This window comes from Gavia stellata, chromosome 5, assembly GCF_030936135.1.
Source record: "Gavia stellata isolate bGavSte3 chromosome 5, bGavSte3.hap2, whole genome shotgun sequence".
Classification (NCBI taxonomy): Eukaryota; Metazoa; Chordata; class Aves; order Gaviiformes; family Gaviidae; genus Gavia; species Gavia stellata.
In genome coordinates this window covers 20,729,043-20,753,779 of record NC_082598.1, presented here as the reverse complement: position 1 = coordinate 20,753,779, position 24,737 = coordinate 20,729,043, and the positions used below count along the sequence as shown (strand labels likewise).

General features: G+C 39.4%; 1 protein-coding gene across 1 annotated transcript; it reads right to left on the bottom strand.

The window, feature by feature from the left end:
• Positions 1-181: 181 nt before the first annotated feature.
• On the bottom strand, positions 182-21,239 carry PI4K2B (phosphatidylinositol 4-kinase type 2 beta). The gene is made up of 10 exons (XM_059817738.1): positions 20,951-21,239; positions 18,276-18,433; positions 12,915-13,115; positions 12,288-12,419; positions 10,787-10,940; positions 9,124-9,191; positions 8,525-8,624; positions 5,822-5,955; positions 4,691-4,750; positions 182-1,827 (listed from the first exon to the last, which is right to left on the bottom strand). The coding sequence occupies exons 1-10, from the start codon at positions 21,237-21,239 to the stop codon at positions 1,654-1,656; spliced, it is 1,470 nt and encodes a 489-aa protein (XP_059673721.1). The 3' UTR covers positions 182-1,653.
• Between the last annotated feature and the right edge of the window lie 3,498 nt (positions 21,240-24,737).

Sequence of the window (24,737 nt, the reverse complement as noted above, 5' to 3'; positions counted from 1 at the left end):
AGGAGCGGCGCAGCCCGCGCTGCGGCGCCCCCCAGCGGTCTGGCGGCCCCACCACCAAGGGAGGAAAATTCTACGGGGTAAAGATGTACAGATTTGGCACCATAGCGTAACACGGATGAAACAAAACAAAATTAGGGTCTACTTTTTGCAGAACAAAGACGACATCTGAGCCTAAAACCTGTGCATTTTAGGCTATGACATTTATTTTCTTCAGTGGCATGTCTGGTACATAAACACTGCCTTTAATTTTTTAATAAACTGTTTGGATAAAAACAATCATGGAAAGTTTATAAAGGTGGTAATTTCAATCTTATTTTGAACTCCACCATACAGTGAGTTTTACATTTAAGGCTTAAACGTTTCAGTTAATCATATGAATTGCTGACATGCTACATTAATATTTACATCCACTCAAAATTATATAAAATACAAGCATTTTATTATTTTGAGTTCAAGAGTATTGCTTAGAATTACAAAATACAGCAATGTCTGAAATACTGAAGGTTTCATAAAAGCAGCAATTTTTCTCCCATTCCCAGTCTTAACTGTCCAGAAAATTACTAAAATAAAAATATTTACTGTGTTACATAAACATAAATGCAAATGGCAACTGGCAGATGAGCATGACATTGCTAAGGGCACAATAATAAGTCTCTGTGCTCTATGTATTACAGTGTTTTTTTCTAGTAAAAAAAGTAACGGTGTGTTTAGACAGAAATTTAGAAGGCAGACTGGCTTTGTGCTGAACACAGTGCTTCTGTCATAAATAGCACAGAACCACTTTGATGACTACTGATGAACACATTTACACGTGTACGTCAAAGCCAACCTGTAACAACATAGTGCAATTCTTTCATTGTGATGGATCTATAAAGAAATACCACAATTTTCCTACATGTGCTTAAATACACAAGTTCTAAAAGCTACAAGTGAAATTTCAACCTCTGAAACATACACTCAGTTTATTTTGTCACAGTAGGAACTGTGCATACTCACTCGGGTTGAATTTTGCTGTAATTCAACTATTTAACTATTTTTGGTCCCCACGTGCAAAAAAAAAAACCTACTTGGAGCATTTTTTCCCTTCTCCCTTTCTTTCACTGTTTGTCAAGGACAGACTGATTTTTTTTTTTTTAGTGCATGACTTTAAGTAACTAGCCTATGAAAAATCTATAAACAGCTTAAAATATCAGGAAGAAATTCCAAGGAAAAGCATTTTCACAATCAAAGATAACATTCTACACTTTTTTTTTTTAAAGACCATATAAAAAGAAATTGATAATTTATAGGTTCTCACATTTATATTAAACAAAAAGAATTCCTGTTATATTCAAAAGTAGTTTCTCAGCATATGCAAACTGTGTATCTTCCCTTACTCAGAGTATTATTCAGAATACATTAATTTAGCCTATAAAAATACAATACGGACAAGTTCTTCTCATTCCCTGACATAAGAATTCACAATTTTGACACAAAAATTGTAAACTTTTATTACATTCAAAATACATTTCTTAAGTCTTTAGAATTTAAGTTCTGAGGTGTTGGCAGTCAGAGCTCTTGGTATACAGCAGAAGTACGTTACTGCAGAACCTTTACACAGAAGTAGCTTTTCTAAAGTTAAGAGAAACTTACACTTCCCACCTATTTTTGTTGCTACCAGGAGGAAAAGAAAGGCTTCCTGCTATGAAAGGTCTGTGTGAACGTGTTACTCAGATGAACAATCCGGCCCTGACTTCCAGTGCTACTTCGCTCCACAATCACACGTGGCATCTGAACAAGCTGAATGGGACTTTTTTCATCCTTTAGTGCCTGAGTAAGGTTTAGTATCTAAAAGAGTAAAAGCAGGTAAGGTGAGGGCACACAAATCCTGTGGCTAGCAGGCTTATAAATTTACTCTTAGATCAATTCTGTAGGACCGCGCTGTCAAATAATTATTTTTAAAAGATACTCTATTGCAAGCAGAAATATTTTATTTTAGTAACTTTATGACATCCTACTACTATCTGACTACCCTTCTATTCTTTTCTTGAGTATTTCATGCAATCCTCTCTGAATTTTTGGAAAATGTTACAGACAAAAATCTAAAAGCATTCTAAATCTAGCACATCTCTTAAGAGCATTGAACCTTTAATGAAAAAAAACTACAAGAAAGCAATCAACACGTCTTTAACATACAATCTATCAGGAGTTTAGCGAAAAATTATTTTCGTATCAGAAGATATGAAGCCATATTATAAACCCACACCAAACCCAGTGCTAAGACCCAAATTCAGCCTTTAGCTCCCAAGAGTCTGTTCTCTTCCTTCCAAAACTTCAGTGCTCACGAACTACCCTGATAATTTACTCCATGTTCAATGTCATCCTGCTGAAAAGTGAGGCAAGTATTCAATTTAGTTCTGGTGACACATTGCATTATCCTTGATATCAAGTCTTTTTTTCCCCCACCCAATGCCCCTTCCTTCCTTGTGCGACTTGCTGATCCCCTGCTCATTCTGCACTTTCTTGGCTGAAGAACCCTGACAGTTAAAGTCCTTTGCATGGTTTACTGCAATTTGCCTCTTCCGGAAACTCCACCCGACATTTACATTTTGTGAGTTCTAAGGCAATCCTTTATAGATCTGTGTTACCTGGTTGCTTAAGCTCTATATTCTTGACAGAACTGTTTATCTTGGGTTTGAAACCGTTCCCAGTATTTTTTCCCCCGCTTCACAAAAATATGCTTCTAACTACTTTTGGTACCTTTAAATTTTAAGATCTTGCCCCTTACGTGCCAGATACATTTCTGTTCAGCCTCCTTATCTTTATCAGCTAGATTCTTCATTTTCTAATTGTTAAAATTTTCATTTTTAAGGATGTATTTACAGATGTTTTGGCTATCCTACAAATTCATCTTAACTGAATGAATCCATCATGATGTGATCTAGATATCCAACTCTTCTATGATGCCCTTGTAACATACTTTGGTTTTATACCAAAAGCAAGTCTAAAATCAGTGTTGAAAGGCATTGCTAATGTAGTTCCAATCACGTCCAAGAATAACTCATTATCTGCATTTCTTCCCTAAACCCACGCCTGAAAACCTGACATCTCCCACAGCGAAACACATTCTTGTATAGCTAGATTTAAAAAAAAAACAAAACCCACAAATCTTTGCTGAAATCCACCTCAGGGAAAGGATGTGAAGAAAGGGTCCAGATGCAGCCTTTATAGTGGGAAATTGATTTAAACAACCTTAGCTAGGTGTATTGGGTTTGCATGGCAGCGCTTTGGTAGCAGCGGGGGCTACAGGGGTGGCTTCTGTGAGAAGCTGCTAGAAGCTTCTCCTATGTCTGATAGAGCCAATGCCAGCCGGCTCCAAGACGGATCTGCCACTGGCCAAGGCTGAGCTAATCAGCAACAGTGGTAGCGCCTCTGTGATAACATATTTAAGAAGGGGGGAAAAAACCGGGAAGTGGCAGCCGGAGAAGAGAGGAGTGAGAATATGTGAGAGAAACAACTCTGCAGACACCAAGGTCAGTGAAGAAGGACGGGGAGGAGAGGCTCCAGGCGCCGGAGCAGAGATTCCCCTGCAGCCCGTGGTGAAGACCATGGTGAAGCAGGTTGTCCCCCTGCAGCCCATGGAGGTCCACGGTGGAGCAGATATCCACCTGCAGCCCGTGGAGGACCCCACGCTGGAGCAGGTGGATGCCTGAAGGAGGCTGTGATCCTGTGGGAAGCCCATGCTGGAGCAGGCTCCTGGCAGGACCTGTGGAGCCGTGGAGAGAGGAGTCCATGCTGGAGCAGGTTTGCTGGCAGGACTTGCGATCCCGCGGGGGACCCACGCTGGAGCAGTGTGTTCCTGAAGGACTGCACCCCGTGGAACGGACCCATGCTGGAGCAGTTCGTGAAGAACTGCAGCCCGTGGGAAGAACCCACGTTGGAGAAGTTCGTGGAGAACTGTCTCCTGTGGGAGGGACCCCACGCTGGAGCAGGGGAAGAGTGTGAGGAGGAAGGAGCGGCAGAAACAACGTGTGATGAACTGACCGCAACCCCCATTCCCCGTCCCCCTGTGCCGCTCGGGGGGAGAGGTAGAAAATCGGGAGTGAAGTTGAGCCCGGGAAGAAGGGAGGGGTGGGGGGAAGGTGTTGTTTTTTTAAGATTTGGTTTTACTTCTCATTATCCTACTCTGATTTTGATTGGTAATAAATTAAACTAATTTCCCCAAGTCAAGTCTATTTTGCCCATGATGGTAGTTGGTGAGTGATCTCCCTATGTCCTTATCTCGACCTACGAGCCTTTTCCTCATATTTTCTCTCTCCTGTCCAGCTGAGGAAGGGGAGTGAGTGAGCAGCTGTGTGGTGATTAGTCCGGCTGGGCTTAAACCACAACACTAGGTATCTCTCAATTACATAGGTCAGTTTCTTTTTCCTTAAACTTTTTGTTAAATAACAGATTCCCTGTAGCCAATTGCCTCATCACAAAAAAAGCAACTTAACACAGTTTAAGATGGATGAGTACTTCAGCAGTGACCTTCCAGTGACTGCACAAACTTCTCAGAAAAGTTATATCAAAAATAACTCCTATAATTCAATTTAATAAGTAAGGTTTGCTGGCTTTTAGCCACCACATATAACTATAGCTCTAAAAAAAAACAGCTGAGAAATTGTGACAAATTAAATACATAAATAAAAATGTAAAAAAGCAGTCTTACCTGCCCCCTCATAACGGACATTTGGTTTTCAAAAGTAGCCTTGTCAAATCCTTTATCAGTCTTTAAAAAGGAAAACAAACAGTTATTACAGGAAATGACCTATTTATTTTTAGCTATATATTAGCATGCAAATTCATCAATTTCATAATATGCATAGCCATATTTACCAACATTACAATAATTTTTGGAAGCTTCAAATAGTCATAGTATGACCCACAAAAAGGTCTATTTATTACAGCAAGTTTACATATGTGAAAATGAAGGATGTCCCACATCATAAAAGCAAAATACATCACTGGATACCACTTTAGGGCATTGGTAGGTAGGCTTACTACCATCACATAATGCTACACCGCGCTGTCTCTCACCTTTACTCTGGCAAAAGAATACTTCCTCCTTCAGATTTATTAAATACTTCAAGTTCCAGTGGGCTTAACAGACAACCCAGAGTCACTTTGAATACAACCGAGTCAGACGCAAATATTGTGAATGTGTTTCGGGATCTTGTTTTGACATTACAGATGCATTTTCATTAAAAGCTTAAAATTTCCATTTCTTTCCACCCTGACCATTTGGATTATTTCACTTGAACATTTGACACAATTGTTTATGGAATGTGTTCAGAGAAGGACACTTCTTTACATGTCAATATTGTAGCACAGTTTCAGTATCTTTAAACATGGTCAAGATTCCACTATCAACTTCACACAATACATGTATGTAAAATTAAGTATATGAAAGGTATGCAGGTACTTTAAGTTACATTAAATACGTGATTTCCTCAGGTTGCTAGTTTATCTTAAGTGTATACACACCACACAGGTATGTTAAATGGAGTTTTTACACAGATTCATGCTGTAAAAGTTAACCAGTTCAATTTATTACATGAAACTTAGATATCTAAAAGGTAATTATGTTTTCAGATGAGCTCATTACTATCAATTAGCCACATTAGCGATGCAGTTTCCTCTTAATTATATAAACCCTTTCTACCATGCCAGTGTTAAAGCTAAAATAGCACAATATCATGACATACAGAAGTTAAATTCATAAAAGAAAAGCCATCTAACTGTTCCATTACAGGTATTGGCTATCTCAGCAACGCTCAATTCAAAGAAGCACTCGATTCACCTTAAATAGTTCATAGAGATCTTCACAAAGATCCTGTACGAAGTTCATATCGGAAATGCGAGGAAGAACTAAGTCTCTGGTCTCCTGAGAGAAAGGAACTTTTGCTTGAGAAAGCCAAGCCCAGTGAAAGGGATCTAATGCAGAAAAACAGCACACTTAATGAGTAACAATAGGCAAAAATGAAATTCTTACCACTGATACAGTACTCTGCTGCCTACTGGAAGTTCTCAATAACACATCATTTTTCACAACATTGTTACCCCATATACCTCTTTTGGCTACAGTTACAGAAGCAGCTTTACAGCTACTTAGCCTTTTTTCCAAACAGTGAAAATACATTTTAAGTAATAAATATTTAGTTGAAGAAATAAGTATATAAATTAAATACTGTAAGTAACAGTAGAGGCCTTCTCTAGTTTAGTAATGAAGTTTCCTTTGAAGTAAAATAATGGCTGCAATCAAATAGAAATCATTCACATGTTTGACTCATACTGAAGAATTAACAAAAAAGTAGCTACTATTTTTTTAATAAAATTGTTTTAGTTTATTAAAATGCCACTTTCCTCAGCATGCTGAGAAAAACATTCTTAACTTTTCACATAATTGCTATTAAACACCTGTTTCAAGAGATATTGTAAGAGTAGTTAATATTACCAGATGTTAAACAAGACAAACAGAATCAGCTGCAGGAACTGAGGAATGTCACTAGTAGCAGGCCATCCACTGAACTTCCAGACACTGCTCACAGCTCTTTGAGTCTGACAGTCCAGCCAGTTTTCCACCCACCTCACAGTCTGTTTGTCCAGTTCATATCTCACATTTGACTACAAGAATACTATGAGAGACCATGCAGAAGGCTCTGCAAAAGTCCAGGAAAATGAGTATTCACTGCCCTCCCCCCATCCGCTGAACCAGCCATCTTATCATTAAAAACTGTCTAGTCAGTCAAGCACAGTTTGTCCTTGGTAAATCCATGCTGGCTTCCCCATTGCCTTCTCGCTCTTCACGTGCTTGAACATGGCTTCCAGGAGGATTCATTCCACAGTCTTCATGGGGACTGAGGTTAGGTTGGCTACCCCATCACTCCTCATACGCTGCATCTTGCTCTTCTTGAAGATGGATGTGATACTTAAATTTTTCTAGTCATCAGCAACCTCCCACATTACTACAGTCTTTCAAGAGTGATGAGAAAACAGCCTCACAATGACATCAGCCAGCTCACATCATGTCTCCAATGCACCCCATCTACTACTATGAACTTCTGTATGTCCGTTTTGCTTAAGTGCTCCCTTTCTTCTGCTTTGGGTCATGATTCATTCCCAGAGGCTCTGCGTATGAGCTCTGAGCCCTAAAAGCCTGAGAGCAAATCTTACAAGAAAAAACTGAAACAAAGCCAGCATTGAATAACTTGTTCTTTCTTACGCCTTTTGCCTTTAGGTCCTTGCTGCACTTTTCTTCAGTCCCGCTCTCACTTCTAATTTACTTAACCCTTTCTTGTTACCCTTTATGTCCTCTGCTAGCTTTACTCCAGCTGCGCTTTGACTTTCCAGACTCCATTCTTGCACTTTTGGAAAAAGTCTCTATTTTTCCAGGGCATTCTCCACATCCATTTTTATCTGCTTAATTTTTGTGTTCCCTGTTCATCCATGCTGGACCAACTTCCTGCCTTTTGGATAGGCTGTTCTCTGGCTTTAAGGAGGTTAACCTTGACAATCAACCAGCTCTAGTCATCAAGAAAACACGCTCTACCCCACAAGAGCCTACGATTTTAAACAACATCATGCTACAAGTTCAGCTTTACAGAATTGTCACACACTTGTCCAATTGCAAAAGAATTCTAAAGAATCATCCAAGTTTATTACTTCTGATGCTAAAGTAAAAGATGGTATAAAATAAACAATCATTGCCATGTCTCTAGAACAGCTGCAGAAGTGACTGTAGCCAAGAGATACGCAGGACAGTAACTATTAAGTATCAAGATGTCTGGGACTATACAGAGCTCTGGGTGGGGTAAATAACTAGCTTTTTGACAGCAAAACTAGCTCACACTTAACTGCCATAATTACCTGATTGGCTAGTAGTCCGCAGAAATAATTGTAAAGCCTGTTGGGCGCTTCCCTCTAAACTATAAGTAGTCAGAGATGTGGTCAGAAGCAATCTAGCTTTAACAGTAATATCAATTTTCAGTCTGCTCAAAAATACTAACTGAAGATTAACTTCTACAAAGTAAGCTAAAGCTGGGAACAAGTAAAAATAACACATAACTTGTCTACTTGTTCACCTACAACAGTACCCTTTGTTTTGAAATAGAAATTTAGTCATTAGAGAGATAACTTGCATACCCTTGCACCCAAGTAACTTTCCACCATGGCTGTCAAGAAAACACACATGAGAAACATGTTGCAAAATTTTTTCCAATTCCACCATCAGTCAGTTTACATATAGTAGTATGTTTATGAATATCCATGTATTAATATATTTTAAAGATATAAGGGTAAAAAAATATGAACAAGGACTCAATCACATATGCCACTGCAAAAGTGGCATTTATTGCCAACTTTCTGAATAAAAGTATGTTATTTAAAAATTCAATATGTAACTACAGTGATGATTTCTTAGTTCCTTACTACAACAACCCAGACAAAAAAATACTTCTAAAGTTACTCTCCCAAAAGGCATGTGATTGAAGAATGCAATACTTACATGCCCTCCACTCATCAGGATGCTTAAAAGGAAATGCTAAACCATTGTCAATTGCAGCAATTTTAATAGTAGATTCTTTAGTTATAGTCCATTGGCTATCCTACGGAAGGAATATTTCAAAAATAAGTGACACCCATGTGCTGACAAAAATAGTGACATACATTAAAAATACTAAATAATATACTTTTTAGCTTCACTGCTTAAAGTCAACTTAAACAATATAAAGGAGTATCCAAATAAACTCCAGCACATATAATTCTTACTCTGCCACCATTAAAAACGAGCCCTTCCCCAAATACAAGATAAGCAGAGCACATATATAGCTGAAGAAATGTGCTTGAGCAACAGTGGGCAGTTTTATTATTATTATAGACCAAGCTAGTAAAGGAAAAGTACAGAACAATAAAAATAACTTCTAGCACTGTTCTATCCAGACTAGTCTAATCCAAATAGCTTTTCCTTTCATTTTGCCTAGAATAATTTGCAGTTATCATATTTGAGACCATGCACCAGGATTAAAGCCATGCACTTAATCCCCTGCAAGACCAAGTTATAGAACTAAACAATTTGAAGAATGTGTCAGAGTACAGTTTTCTTACCTTATCTGACAGATCAAGTCCATCATCTTGTTTTTCATACCTGACTAACCAGTTATCGTTACCTCTGTCTTTAAACAGGAAAATGCATGTCACAACACATCATTTATAAAGTGATATACAATGACTAATATTGTAAATTGAGAATTTACCAAGAGAGTCAGGCAAAAACGTTCAAAAAGTTTTTTCCACCACAATACATCTGTTTTTGCTTTACTGAAATGTTTGAGGCAACTGATTTATTGGAAAGACCAAAAATTTACCAAGTGTTCTTAGGTATGTGTTACTGCTTTAGTTCACCCAACTGGCTGAATATACAGCAAAATATCAAGAAAGCTAATAGAAACTATTTTCATCCACTTTATGCAGAAAGATTGGCTGTAGTGTGCACTTTTCCTGGGGAAAAAAAACTCTCAACACCAACAATCACAATGACTTCATTTTTAAGCTTGTTCTAAAGCTGATGGGGAAAGGGAGAGGCCTTCCAAAATTATAAATAGTGTGGTGTTCAACTATACGGAGAAAACAGACTCTTCAAAGATTGGAGGCGGGGGGGCAGAACTGAAGAGCCTTACAGAAGCTGAAAATGCCTGCACCGTTCAGACAAAATTGAGACATTGAAGGCTTTCACAAGGTCTTTCAGATAGAGGATGATTGCATGGATTTCTAGGTCCTTCTGTCATCTTAAGGTGCTCCCTTAAGTTTAATTAAACAGCCATCAGAAGATTTTCATGTTCTATCATGATTAGATATATTAGATGAAGGTAAAATCATTCACGTCATGAGGTTTTGCATTTTGCGTAGTTTCCTTACAATTTTAAGAACATCACAGGACACAGTAATCGTTTGGAATCGCTGGGACCTGTTTGATAAAGCTGACAGACCACAGCAGCAGCTAGGAAGTATTACATTCTTATGAAACTTTCTTCTTTTAGTTTGCTTCTAAAGAGCCAGAGGTCAGAGGGACTTACTTTCAGCTGGATTCCTTTCTAATAAGTGAATTTAAGAAAAGGAAAATTAACTAGAGCTGGTATGTCTGAAGAAGAATGAAGATGCCCTCCTCTGACAAAGCAGCAAAGGAAGTATTTTAAATATAAAACTGCCTTTGGATTCTTGAGGAAATAGGTCACCTACATAGCCAAAAGAAGAATCCCAGCTTCTGAGTGAAAGAAACAAGAATGCAGGAGAACTGAGATACACGTCACAGTTGTACTTTAGTGCCTAGACACAATGAACATGAACTATTTTGCACTAATGTGAAACCATGCTGTTATCAGCTCCAGCTTAGCATAAAAGGAATGGTAGTCATGGCTTTACTTATGGTTCCTGAAACCCCACCATCCCTTAACCTCATCGGGGAAACAGACAGTTAATAGCCTACTAACAGAATTAAAGCATAATGAAAGTATTTGTTCTTGAATTCTTACATCGCTCAAAAATGCCAAGTAACAGCTAAAAAGGGTTGTTTGGATTTTGTCATATTGCAATATTTAATGTTTGAATCCAAAGTAAGTTTTTTAAAGTTTAAAATGCAACATTCTGGTCTTCAATTGTGAGAAGAGGATCTGAAATGCATTAAAAGACTTCATCAACAGCTTTCAGCCAGCATTGCTTACCATGCCTGCCTCACAAAAGTAGATAGATACTGAGAGACCCTAACAAATACCTGTATTTCTGATGACATAATCCAAGATAACCAATCTTTCAAACTGTGACTGAAATTCTTTCCTTGTGTTCTCAGGTAAAGGATCAGTTTCAAACTTCCTGAGCCAGTAGTCAGCTTCCTTATATCCTTCAACAAACAGCTGGAAGGAGCCAACCTGAAACATTAAGAAACTGCATTTGGAAAATGCACTTGGGTAGGTCACACAACTAATCTTAACATTAACAGAAAAACTGATTACATACTTTCGACAGTTCAGAACACAGGAAGTATGACATTAAAAAGAAAATTACTAAGTGGTTTCTCTTTCTTTCCTAAATTCTAAAAAAAGTAAGACTCAAATCATGAGGGGTTTTTTTGGGTTTTTGGTCTTTTTTTTTGTTCTGCGTGGGTGTTTTTTTTTTTTAAATATTTAAGCACTCACTGAATTTACCAGGAATAAAAGGTAGTCAGACAGCTCAACATAAATGAATGTTCAGTATTATCAGCGATACTTGAAACAAAGAGAAAGAAATACCATCTATTCTCTTTTTTATTGGAAACACTCGGTTTGATCATTCATAGGAAACTCACCAAACATTACAGAAGAAAAATCTTCCTCTTTGAAAAGCTTGTATGTTTCATTGATGAGAACAGCAGCATTAACCATTTTTTTCAAGATGGACACTTTTTATATGAAAATGGCTGAAACACATTTCCCAAAAGGAGCCCAAGGAAGAAAACTACAGATGGCACAGGCTCCATATGTGTGGGCAACAGGAAAGGTGCCCAAGATCAAAATTCAAAAGAGGACTTATATTTGAGAAGTAAAATGCAGATAGATACACAACATGTGGAATAACCATGCTGATACAAACTTGCATAACGTATGTCACATGGATGAAAATTGCTGGGAACTGACACAAGTGGATTACCCAAGCTGTACATAACCTGTGTTTTAAAAGTTCAGGAGTAGAATGCTCTGGTGATATTTTGGGAATACAATAAGGCTCATTAGGCAAGATAGATATGAGGTTTTAGTCAGTGGAGTACTGCATACAAGATGAAAGGAAGATAAGATGAACACAACAATAGGATACCTGAAAGAATAAAACAAACAACAAAAGGGAAGAAAAAAAGATTTAGGAAAAATGAAAGAACTAGGTAAACTGCAGCAGAGAAACAATTAGACAATACAAAAACATGACACTGAAGGGAAATGTACTAAACAGTCAAGAAAAACAAAAAACAGTGATATATATACAGCATTTTAACATGTTACGCCTCCAGCAGAAAGCTAGACTGCAAACTGATACAAAGAGTGGCAAGATTATTAAAGGAGTTCAAATGAAGGAATGATGTAACAGAGTGGATAGATTTTGCGTAGAAACGTCATTCAGAGATAGTTTTCAACAAGCAACAAGGTTTTTCTTCTACTGTTGAAGTTACCTATAAGTATTTTTTTTTAATTCAAAGTTTTATGTAAGAATCAGGAAATGCACAAATGACTTATTTTTCATCTTACCTTAGGAGGTAGTCCAATTCGATTAAATTTTTTAGCAACTTTTGGCACTTTCTCTAAAGCATATTTTTTTCCTCTTGACTTCGCACGATCTATTGCACTGTAATTAAAGGTCTCACTGACAAGCCAGACAACCTTAAAATATGAAAGTTAATTAAGAATTCTGAGCTGTGCTTTTATTTCAATTATAAATTTACAGTAAATTTTATGCTCAGTTGTCAAAAAAGCAAAAAGGAAGCATCAGGCATTTCCAACAGAGAAATTTTATATGAAAAATGTGAATATTTGCTATTTTACTCAAACAAAAAGTGGGAATCTCTATATGCTGCTTTTTGCAATTCTGCTGCGTCTCACCAAAACATAAGGCACAAATGTGTCAGAAAATGCTAGAAACTGAAGTGGTTCCAAAGAAGAAATTCAATTCAGATTGCAAACTTATCCTTTAAAACAAAAATCACAGTCATTATTTCGACACCAAACCACTGTGCCTTTGGACTTGCAATAGTTTATAAATGACTTAGGGATAATGCATGATATACAAGGATGTCTCCAGAACTACAGTCCAGAGGCTGACAAACCTGTCACTATGTGGTTTTTTGCATTCAATAATTTATGTATTTTAACTTTTACCTTAGTTTTAGGTACAACTCCTAGCCCCAGCTTGTCATCCACAAGATAGGCACCAGCTTCAGAGAGGTATCCCTGATTTGGAACGAGGCAGCCTCTGCCAAAGCAGCAAGGACAACAAACTTTGTGAAAATATTTGGTCCACTTTGGATTTAGATGTCCATAAGGCTCTTCTGATTTTGGTTTGAACACTCCAATAATTTTCTAGGATAAATAATATAAAATTAAAATGCGAATGCTTTGAGTTGCAAAAGATTAAAATTATTTTGAAAACTAGTTATTTGAAAGTATTGGTGAGATACTATACATTGCATTTTACAGTTGCTCTTTTCAGATGATGAAATAATAAAACTAACAAAATGGTATTCCAAATAAATTCATCATCAAATGCTTGTCTAGAAGTAGTACAAATTCAAAATAAGCTCTTCATAAGAGAAAAATCAAAACCAGCTAACATTTACTATTTTTTTCAAAATTAGAGGACTGCATTTTAACATATACTTTTTTTACATACTTTAAGTTTTTCAAAAAGAAGGTTTTAAAAGTAGTTTTAAAAATCATTTTCAGCCCACGAATTAACTTATTGACAAGCTATTTCAGACAGAGACTTAATGGTTCCAGGAATGTGACAAACGTATTAAGATGTTCTGCAATTCCAAAGAGTGGTGTTGTTTACTGTAGATTGCTGTATATTCCTCAACTCAAAGCTGACAATGGTTCACACTATCAGCCACTATTTACATTGAAGACATGTAGTAAAGCTTAAAATTACTCAGAGCACTGTGTCCAATTTTGGACATTATGCTTCAAGAATTCTGTTAACAAACTGGAGAAAGTTGAAAACACGATAAGAATAAGCACAAAAAATGTGAATAATGAAAGACTGCATCAACAGGGATTGTTTAGCCTAAGAGAAAGTGGGGCGCAATGAACTATGTGAGGGGTTGCTATACAGAAAAAAGGAACACCACATTTACTGTTAACAAGCCAAGAAGTGATAGGCTTAAATCCCAGCAGATAAGTTACAAAGAAAAAAACCCTTCTGAACCTTAAGAGCAGTTTAAAACCAAAACAGACTGCCAGGTTGTGGAGTCTCCAAAACAGGATGCCACTAACAACAGGTTAGTTACACATTCATCAGGAATCATGTTAAGATGATCCTGCTCCACAACACAGGCATTAAATAGATGATTTCTCAAGGTGCCTCCTACACAATTCTGTATTTGTTAATCTCAAACCACAAGATTATTACCACACTAAAATATATAACCTTCCAATTGTCTGTGATAAACTTTAGCCTAGTGCATAAAGTCCCTGTAAAGACTCTTTCATAGCTCAAATGAAATGCTTTATCTTCATTCCTTCTCACAGGACCTTGGTAAGTAAATCAAATTCTTATCTATTAAATATTTAGGAACAACTGTTTAAGAAGCATTTTCACATATTAGTACTTTCCTGAATCCTTATCAAAAAAGTGAATACCTCAATAAGCTAAACCCTGCTTGTTGTTGCACCAATACTCATAGCTGATTTACACTCTTAAGTCATGAACAAGTTTGCTGGCAGTCAGAAACTAGCATTCTGCTTCAGTAACTGCTGATTCAACTACATTAGGGAGAGGACCTGACTAGTATGTTCCAGCTTCTAGAGAATTTTCACCCACTTTATCCAAGACAATATAACTAGTCCAAGGCTGTCCAAGACAAAGTAACTACAGAAAACTTATTTCATTCAGTTTGTAAACAGATTACACAAGACACGAGGCATTAGTAGCATCGCCTATCTTGTCCATCTATTTTGATTCATTTCCACCAACCACTAGGAGAAATTAAGTGCAAATAGTGGTATTGCATAATTCATCCTATAAAATAAGTTTCCTATCAAGAGGGGCAGGAAACAAATTGACCAAAATTGTCTTGTTTTCAGCATGCTATTATCTGTGATTCTAAGGTTACATACAAAATCATAAGCAAGTTCTATGCAACTGCACAGACACAATTCAATTTAGACCTACATAAAAGGTTACACTTACAATAAATATTCTACGCAACATGAAAGGCCGGGATGTTCTCTGAACACTTTAACTTTTTATTTTTTTGAAAAATCACAAGGCTTTGGAAACTGAATGTACTTGGTGTACTAGTTTAGTCAAAATTCTAATGTTAGGTTTTGAATTATTAAAAAGCTATTTAATTTTTTCCTGTTGAATCACAAGTATCTATCTACTCAAAACAAAGCTAGCAGCTTTTCATATCCCAGAAATGCAGTGGTGTATTTGGTAGTATATGCCAAGACATTAATTATCTCTTTTCTGAATCACTCTTTGGATAACACTTCCTACAAAACTGCCCATTTTAAAAGGGAGCTTAGCTCATTCCATTACTTTCCTGGACAGTACTGTGCTATGCTATCAAATCTAGATATGGTTTTCAAGGTTTCACTGAAGTTAGAACCTTGCCAAATTTTGCAGAGCCACTGCTGTTGAGGACCAGAGTAGAATCAGAAAGCTCAATATGTAGACAACCTACCAAGGCCAGTCTTAATTTTGCAAGTCAAAATTAACTTCTAGACTGACTCCATTGGCATTACCAATTAGCCAATACCTAAATCGTCAAAAACATGTTGCAGAACAGTTTGTAACAGACACAGTGTATTTTACTTTGGTTACACAATGAACAACAAATGCAAAAATATTCAACACTTCAGCAATAGTGCTGCTTAAGTACTGAACTGCTTCATGTCAGTAAACACCTACATCAATAAATGCAAAAAGTTAATAATTTTCATTAGGCAAGTTTAGTTTTATCTTTCTGATAGATTCAAATCAGCAAATAAGATGACCTAATGGAAACAGGTTATTTTACCTGTAACTTGGTATTAGTGCGGGTAAACACTTCAGAACCTGAGCAGTAAGGCAGCTTTAATAAGCTCTTTCCCAGCATAAGGAAGAGGAGATTACTCAAGAAGAATAGGAGAAGGCAAGTCACAAAACTGGTCTGAAGTAGAATGATGCAATACACTGTCAAACAGGATGTGAAATCCATTCTACAAACGGGAGCTGCACTATTGACAAAATGAAGATTTATCAGACCTTTAATATGGATAACAAATTTGGATAAGCTCTAAATTTAGTGCAAAGAATAAAAGCAAAATTGAAAGTCAGCGAGGAACTCAGTAGCATTATTCTCACAATCCCATGTTGGCAAATACTTTCAAATTTTCCAATGAAATTTTTCTGGCCCACATAAAAAAAATTGGTGGTTTTTTAGCCTTCATTTCTTCTAAACACTTACATTCAAATCAATGACCTGCATGAAGGGGGAGGGCAAGTCACTACTAGAAACTTAACTAGGAATAAAACCAACACTTCACTACAAAATAGAAGTAAAACCAACAACTCTCTCGCATTAGCCCCAGGGCACAGTGAGTCTCTCAGGCATTTGCTAGTCACCAAAAAAACCTGCAAAATCAGTCTGGAGAGGCTTCAGACAAAACAGATTTGCACATATGGAACTCCAGAACAAGTATGGCGTTTTTTTAGTAATTCCTCTGCTAACTAACTTTCTAAGAATAAAAGATCTCAATTGTACAGCATTAAGAAAAACTCCAAAACCACCACTTAACGAGTTTCAAAGCATTTTAGCATAACACTATAGAACATTCTTTAGACATATCATTCATTGAATTTTTTTAACAGTATTGATTTAAACCAGTATTTGGTTACTTACTCAGATTTTTCCTATTGCATATTAAATAAGATATAATCCTAATTTAAAATACCTCTTTAAAAACCACATAAAGTTTGAGTATGTATATATAAGCATACAACCTGAAAACCTACAAAGAACTAAACTACTGAAGTAGGGAATTAACCTGAAGTTTAAAAAGTCTGCTGAAACTTTGAAAAGGTTTTCATATCAACAGCATCATATGCAACAGCAAGAATCCCACAAAGCAATTAGAGAAAGATTTTTTTTTTTCCTTCCAGTTTCAAAAAGAGAGAGACCCTCCTTCCCAACCTACTTCGGTTCTCCTCCACCAGAATGGAGTCATTACTAACAAATGTTCCTAGAACGCAGGAGTATGAACTGCCATGTGCAGTTCTGAGAAGATTGTGAAGGGGTAGTTCTGCCACTTTCCATCTTAGAAATAAATCCATAAATTCATATATTTATTTGTATTAAGTCAGGTAACTGTTCTAAAAATCTCTCCTTCAATAAAATGTGAAAATTATCACCCGAAAAGTGACATTAAAACAAACCAAACATCTGTGAAAATTAAGCAGCAAAACAGAAATTTATTCTGTAATGACCAATAATATGAATAAAAGCTAAACAAAAAATAATACTTCCTAAACAAATCCGAAATTACCTTTTTGGGGATGCAGAGAGGGACAGCAATCTTTAATATGTTCTGAAAACCTAGGCACTTCAAGTGTTACAACTTCCATGTCCAAGATAACTGGGATCTTCAGGATTAATGAACACCTACATCTACCTAAGACCAGAAGACTGCTGATTGAGCTTAAAATAAGATCAGATATGACAAATCAACAAAGGTGTGAGGGTTGAGAGTCCTCTTTTTTGGAACAGGTTGGTAAGCAGACAAAGTACGTCTGCTTTAAAGAAAACAATGTGACAGTATGTCTGAAACATTTTCTCTCACTAAATAATGCTAACCAAATGTTACTTTTCAAGCAAAATATTCAGGTACCTGTTACTTCTCTGTCTCAAAGTAACCTTAGGACACCTCCTTGATGGTCACTATTCAAGGTACCATTTACCACTAAGGGACAGGAAACCAAATCTTCCAAGTTAAGATTCAGCAGACAAGTACAAGTAAAAAGGCAGATTTGTTTATATCACTCTTCTTGCCCATCTACCAATCATATAGGAGGAAGGAGACATGACCTAAATAAAAGATTATCTAAGAAGAAGAGACAAAAACATAGGCAGCTTGGCTAAAAGAAACCTAAACAGTGCCCAAATCAGAAGTTCAGTTGTGTCAAAAATCAATTAAAATACACAAAGAACAAAATGTTAGATTCTGCACAAAGGAATCCCTGAATTGCTTTCAGATGTCAAAGAGGCCCTTTTATTTTCTCTTTATTCCTTTGGTGCAGATCATTCAAAACATGGTAAAACTGCAACAGAGAAATAATAGTTATTTTGGCTTAGCTTATGCTGCAAGACATAATTAGAAATCTAAATATTACTTGTGTTGATTTTTCCAATATAGATTCTGGCATGCCACAGATTATTAAACATCTTTAATTTAAATTAATTTCCATTTAAATAGAATTTTTAAATATCCATTTTAAATTCATTGTTGATAGCATCTCTGACTTTGCAGTAACATGCTCACCCCTTTGGAATCCTTGGCAAAGTAACTCCCACTGGATCCTTGGGAGATTCTTTCCGGAAAAACTCCACACTCTATAGCTTGTTCTGCTCTCAGAATAATTTCTGCAAATTCTGGATCATCCAAAAATATATTCATATCAGTAGTATGTCCTGTATGTCCTGAAAAATAAGAAAACAAGCAATCTTAAGTGTAATTTGTACTACAAATTAACATTAGTAAACACACTGAAAAGCTAACAGCCTTCCCTGCTTATGCCCATTCAATAGCAGGCTGAAAAATCTGGTCCATTAAATCAGTGCAAGTTTTCCCACTGATTTACCCATGTCTAATCAACCTTTAGTTTAAAGTAAATCAGCCAAATCTGAAACAACTAATTTAAGACTACCACTGCAAAGACGTTTCCTTTCAGTTTATCAACACTCTCCATATGAAAATAAGCCCTTTTAATTGAAGCTAGTATTTACTGAATGTGGCAGGGTTTTCTGAGTTGGTTTCTTCTTCAAAAATTATTTTAATCAATCTTTCCACTGTGAAAGTATGTTATGGTCACAACTTACTCCCAGTACAGTCTCTAACTTATAATTAACTAATCAAGGTTTTTCCTGCAACCACTCTTGAAAACTACTTTTCTCATTAAACTCCCACTTGGGAGACCAGGGTTCACACACACACAGTCTAACTACCAAGCTCAATAACTTTTTTCAAATTAATTTGGACAACGCCTAAGGCTGTGAAGCTGCTATACTTGAATGATGGGGACGCGCCAAAGAAGATACAATTGCTATCGTCCACGTATACACCTCAACCTGTTCTTCTGTCAGGTTAACATGACATAAGCTAAACCAATACACTTCGCAAGAGTAACATGTATGAAGTCCGTCAATACTAGCTTTATACTATTTTAACAGTAACATGATTAAAGACAGTGCATTCAACCAATTCCATCTTTTTCTATACAGTCGCATATTCTGACCATAATTCCATTATGAAAACACTTTCCCTGTTGCAATAACATGCATGAATAACACCTGTTGCACATTTGTTCCACCTGCCACATGAAATAATCCTGTACCCTCAAGTGTTAGACATACAGAAAAGGTAAGGACAAAGAGACAAGAGCAAGAGATGAGATGCTGCGATCAATCACAGTTCAGAGATTTTCTTACATACCCTTGGGGCAGATCCCAAGAAGTACTCTGCATTCACCACCCTAATTGCCCCAGTAGTGCAAGATCCATGGCTCTAGTCTCCACTCTGAAGTATTAACTACTATGTTTTGCTAGAAGCACTGTCTCATTAACACATCCCAAGTCTTGTGGGAAGGAGACAGGAGAACCCAAACATTTTAACATCATGTTTGCATTACAGGTCTGGTCTACACTTGGGCCCATTGGTTAAAGGATGAGATTTTTTTTTTTTTTTCCTTATGGTTAGACACAGTAAACTAGCAACACTCTCTATAGCTACGAAAAAAAAAGTTACTAGTATAACTTAATTTGCTCAAATTGATGGGGGTTTTGTTTGGACTTTTTTTTTTTTAAATACGCTATTGTTGCAAAAGGAACAATTTTTACCAGCCTCTGGCAAGAATTCCTACGGTATAATTACAACAAACACACACTATTAAGTGATACAAGTCCACAGATTTCTGTCAACAAACCTTTCCTACATGTACATCTATTTACAAAGTTGCACAGAATCAGAAATCTTGAAAGTCTGAAGAAAAAAGTAAGCAATAAATACTGTGTAGTTTATCATCTTGCCGATATATTTACAATTAGATAATGGCCACAGTTATGCTTCTTTTCAAATTCATAATTCAGTTCTTGCATTTCTGAATTTTCATATCACATTTCTTTCTCTCTTCAAGACTGGACTTCAAAACATGGAAAGCAGATACATTTTTATGAAAACCAAAAATGTAACAGAAGAGTCCACATCTAAATCTCTTAATACATATGATGATACAAGGATGTGAACTGATGATTGGAGCAAAGAACAGAAACAGAGTAAAATTTTTTTTACACGATGAAAGATGAGGGTCCAAGCAAGTAGCTGCTAGAATAGGAGAGACAAATAGAAAACTTAACAGAGTTCGCCAAGTGTTCAGGAAGCAGCAGCCAGTCCCAGCACAGAACACAGCCTGTAAAATGTGCAAAGCCAGAAGTTTCAAAAAATATAACAGAAGCAAACAAAGCAAAGCCCAACAAAACGGAAAACAGAGAACAAGGAGAAGCAACAGTGGAGACACTCATGAAGATGTGAGTTCGTGCAGCCCTGCACATAAAAACAGAGAATTTGCATTTCGAGCTATCCACAGCATTTTCCCTTCAAAGACTATTAGTCAGCGAGCCCGTATGCCCAGCAAGGACAACGCACCTCTGCCCCTCGCTGCCACTACGCCTTCCGAGAAAAGGCTCGTAATGAGTTCCCTATGAGACAGGGACACCTCAAGGAGGCATCGCGCATGGCACATCAAGCCTATTTTAGTCCCTACAGGTATTTTTCTAGTCTCGCTGGCAGGACAGGGCAGGGGCTACCTCTCCCCCCGGAGACACCCAAGCAGCCCTCCCCGGGCAAAGCCGCCCTGCCGCGAGCCGCGCTGGCGCACCCCCTGCAGCGCCCCGCCGCGTTCAGCCGAGCCCGGCGGGGCAGGCGGCGGCCCCGGGCCGTACCTGCGGCGGCGCGGGGATCCTTGTCCCAGGCGGCGCCCGCTCGGCGGCCGCGGCCGGTGCCCGACGCCCGCAGGAGGGGCTCGTCCTCTCCGTCCCCCTCGGGCCCTAAGTCCTCCTCACCCTCCTCCTCCTCCTCCTCCTCGAGCCCCAGCTCCCCACACAGCCTCACAGCCCCGCCGGGGGCGGCTTTCACCCCTTGCGGCCCCCGCCAGGGCGGCCCTCCCTGAGGCGCCGGCTCCGCGAGGAGCAGCAGCCGTTCATCGGGCTCCTCAGCACCCGGCTCCGCCATGGGCGGCCGCAGGCTGAGCGCGGTGGGTGGCGCCGCCGGGCGGCCTCAGGCCCCTCCGCCGCAGCCCATAGCGCTCCCGGCCGCCAGCGCCAGCTCCGCGGCCACGGCGCCTGTCACGGCCCTGCGCATGCGCCCGGCACCCCGCCCCCGCCCCCTGCCTTAAAGGGGCCGCGGCCCCCCACGGCCGCTGCCGGGAGTCCGGCGCCCCTGGGCTGTGCGGGCGTCCCGCAGCCAGCTCCTGCGTTTGAGCAGCAGCCGACACCGGGCTTAGGAGGGGTCGGGAAGGGCTCCAAAGTCTTCTCCAGCCCAGCTACCAGTCGTGGGGCACGGCAAAACTGTGCTCGGGGAAACACTGAGTTCGTACAATGGCGGTCCTGTTGTAGGGCGGCCGCGGGGAGGGAAATGCTGCGGGTGAGAGTCTTGGGGCAGCATCGGGTGCTGTGGCCAGCTGGTGTCAGTCTGCAGGTAGTCTGACAGCCCGAATGGCATGATCTGCTCAGTGTTCCTCTGGGAAATCGCAGCCACGGGCCTCCGTACTTGCATTATTTTCACGGCTTGCCATTTACCGAAAACATCCCTGAAACCTGCTTTATTTCTGTGTCTAAAACAGGCTTGTCTCCTGGCCACCGCTCTCCGCTAGCCAGCTGCTCTCCCTCCCCATGCTTTAAAAGACGCTGTTCTACACCGACATGGTCATTTCCAAAAGGAAGCCTAAAAACAGTGTGAGTGAAAACAGTATGAATATATTGTCATTATTTCCACGTTCCCACAACCATCCTTGCATGATTAACCGGAAGAAAGCGAAAACAACTATAACCCCAACACACTGCATCAGACTTTGACATGGATGCCTTTTCCCACACCTCCCTATAGAAGAGGAGCTTTCCTCAGTGCAGTGCTCCAAGATTTTGGTGAAATATGGGAGAAAGATACACACATGAAGTGCTTGTATAGAGCTGCTATTCTGGGTTACCCTGGGAGCAAATAAGTTCTCAGCTAAAATAGTAATTGCACATATTTATTATTCATTATTCTCATAATTATTCATGATATAAGGATTCATTCTGTACATTACCTGGATTGTGGAAAGAAAATTACTTTGCTTGGTTACTGACAAAATAAAACCTTACTGAAATGCTTGTTTTGTGGTTTTTTTTGTCTCAGGTTACCTGTCAGCCAGTGGACTTTGGAACTAAGTTGAGTGTCATTGACTTATGTAACCACTAATATCTGTAACACTTGATAAAATCTGTTCACACTTGCATTTCTGTTTCCATTCCTTTCTATTAAAAGTGAACATATTCAGTCAACTGTAACTCCAGATGAATAGCCATTTTATGCCTATTAAACAAGTATATGAAGGTTACAGCAACTGGATGTAATTTACTGCACAGAAAATTATACTCATGTTAATCCCTGTGTGAAGCAAACAAAAAGATCAGACTAAAATGGGAGAAGTCTGACATTTTGCCCAGCAGCTCATTAAGGAAGGCTGCACCTCCCTTTAGCTACATTAGTTACAAGTGAGTTGTGGCTGTTCCAATAACGTTCTGTCAAACAGTTCATCCATGGGTTTCCAAAAAGTTTGAAAGTTCTTTCTCTTGAATAAACTAACAAAGAAATAACTCATTAGTTATTTCTTCTGGTTTAGGAATTCATCTACACATGCTAGTGTATGTCTAAATGCAGTTAATTGTTAGTTTTCATCTTCTGCTGCAATGAGAATTCTGTAACTTGCTCACAGGTCTTGATCTAACCAAGTCTTTACATTCCCTCAATCTTCAGTAGTGCAGAGTTCAAACACTATGACAGCTCATAACTAAACAAAATACACATCACCATCATAGTTATTAACAAACTATTAATTTTAATTCTGAATAGCTAATACTCTCAATTAGCCACCTGGATTAAAATTACTAACAATTAAATCATGCAAATAAGTTGGATCGTTTTCCTCATGCTAACACTTTTGTCTATATCCTTCTAATCCATAGAGCATACTTTGTCATGTGTTTATATCTGAGCACTGTGTCGAAACAATGGAGTGGGAACAACAGGAACAAAAAAAAAAAAAAAGGAAATATATGCACAATCGTGCACTTTCAGCTTTAGGTGAGCGCCCTCTCGTGATACTTTAAGATAAAGAACAAGATGAATCGCTGCTCAGTATTTCTAAAGTAACAGCAACACGGCACATCATAACAATCCAGATGCAGTATGACTACGGGGACTAAGAAGCGGGACAATTCAATTTGCAAAGCTCTTTTTTGTTCAAAAGGACTAAGAAACTGTGTTAATTATAGTCTGAGCCAACAATTCAAACAGGTGTGTAAGATTACTCAGAACTCCTGAAAGATGCTAATCAGGCTAATTAAACCTACAGAAGCAGGACGGTCACTATGTACTTTTCACATGTTAATTGGTCGTCTGAGCTCTAAACTGTAAAACAGAAGAATGAGATAAGACTTCGTAAATAAATTCAGTTGACCAGGTACAGGCTGGTTAAACCTAAACATTGGAACAAACACACTGTGTACTCAATGCACCTCTTCAATTTTTGCACACTTGCTACGGGTTATTTCAGGAAGGCAAATGGCAATCTGCCAGCCCCCATGGCTGCCTGAGTGCAAAGGACAGTGGAGGCAGCCGGGCACTCAAGTGCCCTGAGGAGCCCCTGTGCTCTAGGTAAGCTTCCATCTGCTGAGGCCTCACTGGCAGCTCCTAGTAAAGGTGCAATGCCTGTCACAGGTTTCCTACTGGCACAACCGTATTTTCCCAAATAACGCGAAAAGAAAGCAAATTAGATCTCTCCTAGTAGCCTGTCTCTCTACCTGTAACGCGATGTTTGCCTTGCCCTGGCGCGTAGGCTGGGCTGCGGCTGCACCCAGCGAGCGGAGCGGCGGACAGTCACGCAACCTCCCTCCCTCACAGAAACGTTGTGAGGAGCAAAAAAGGCTCTTACCCTGACAGGAACCTTCAGGGGAGTTATGGGGCTGACCTCAACAGCCTAATGCTAAACTTTGGGGGTGAGGCAAAAAAACAACCCAGGAACGGGTTCTTCACAGACAAGAAGCCTAGTTTCTGGTGGCGCACCCCCGCTCACGGAGGGACGCCGCCGGCAGCGGGAGCCCGCGCTGCCTGTGGAGGGCCCACCCCGAGCGCGGAAAACTAAGGCGCCCAAAGGCGGCTCCACGCGAATGCCGCCCCGGGGCCGTGCTGCCTCTTTACCTCTGGCAGCGGGCGGCCCAGCGCTCCTCGCACAGGCCAAGGCCTCCTGCTGGCCGTGCCGGGCGGAGACCGCCCCGGAGGGGATTGCCCTCACCACGGGAGCCCGCGGCGGGGCGGGCGCGGCCCAGCCTCCGTGCGGGGAGGGGCACGGCGCTCCTCGGCGGCGCATGCGCATTCTCTCCGCGGTTCTCCGGCGGGAACTGACCGGCTCGCGGGTGGCCCGCTTCTCCGCTGCGCACGCAGCGGCGCGTCGGCGCTGAGGGGGAGCGG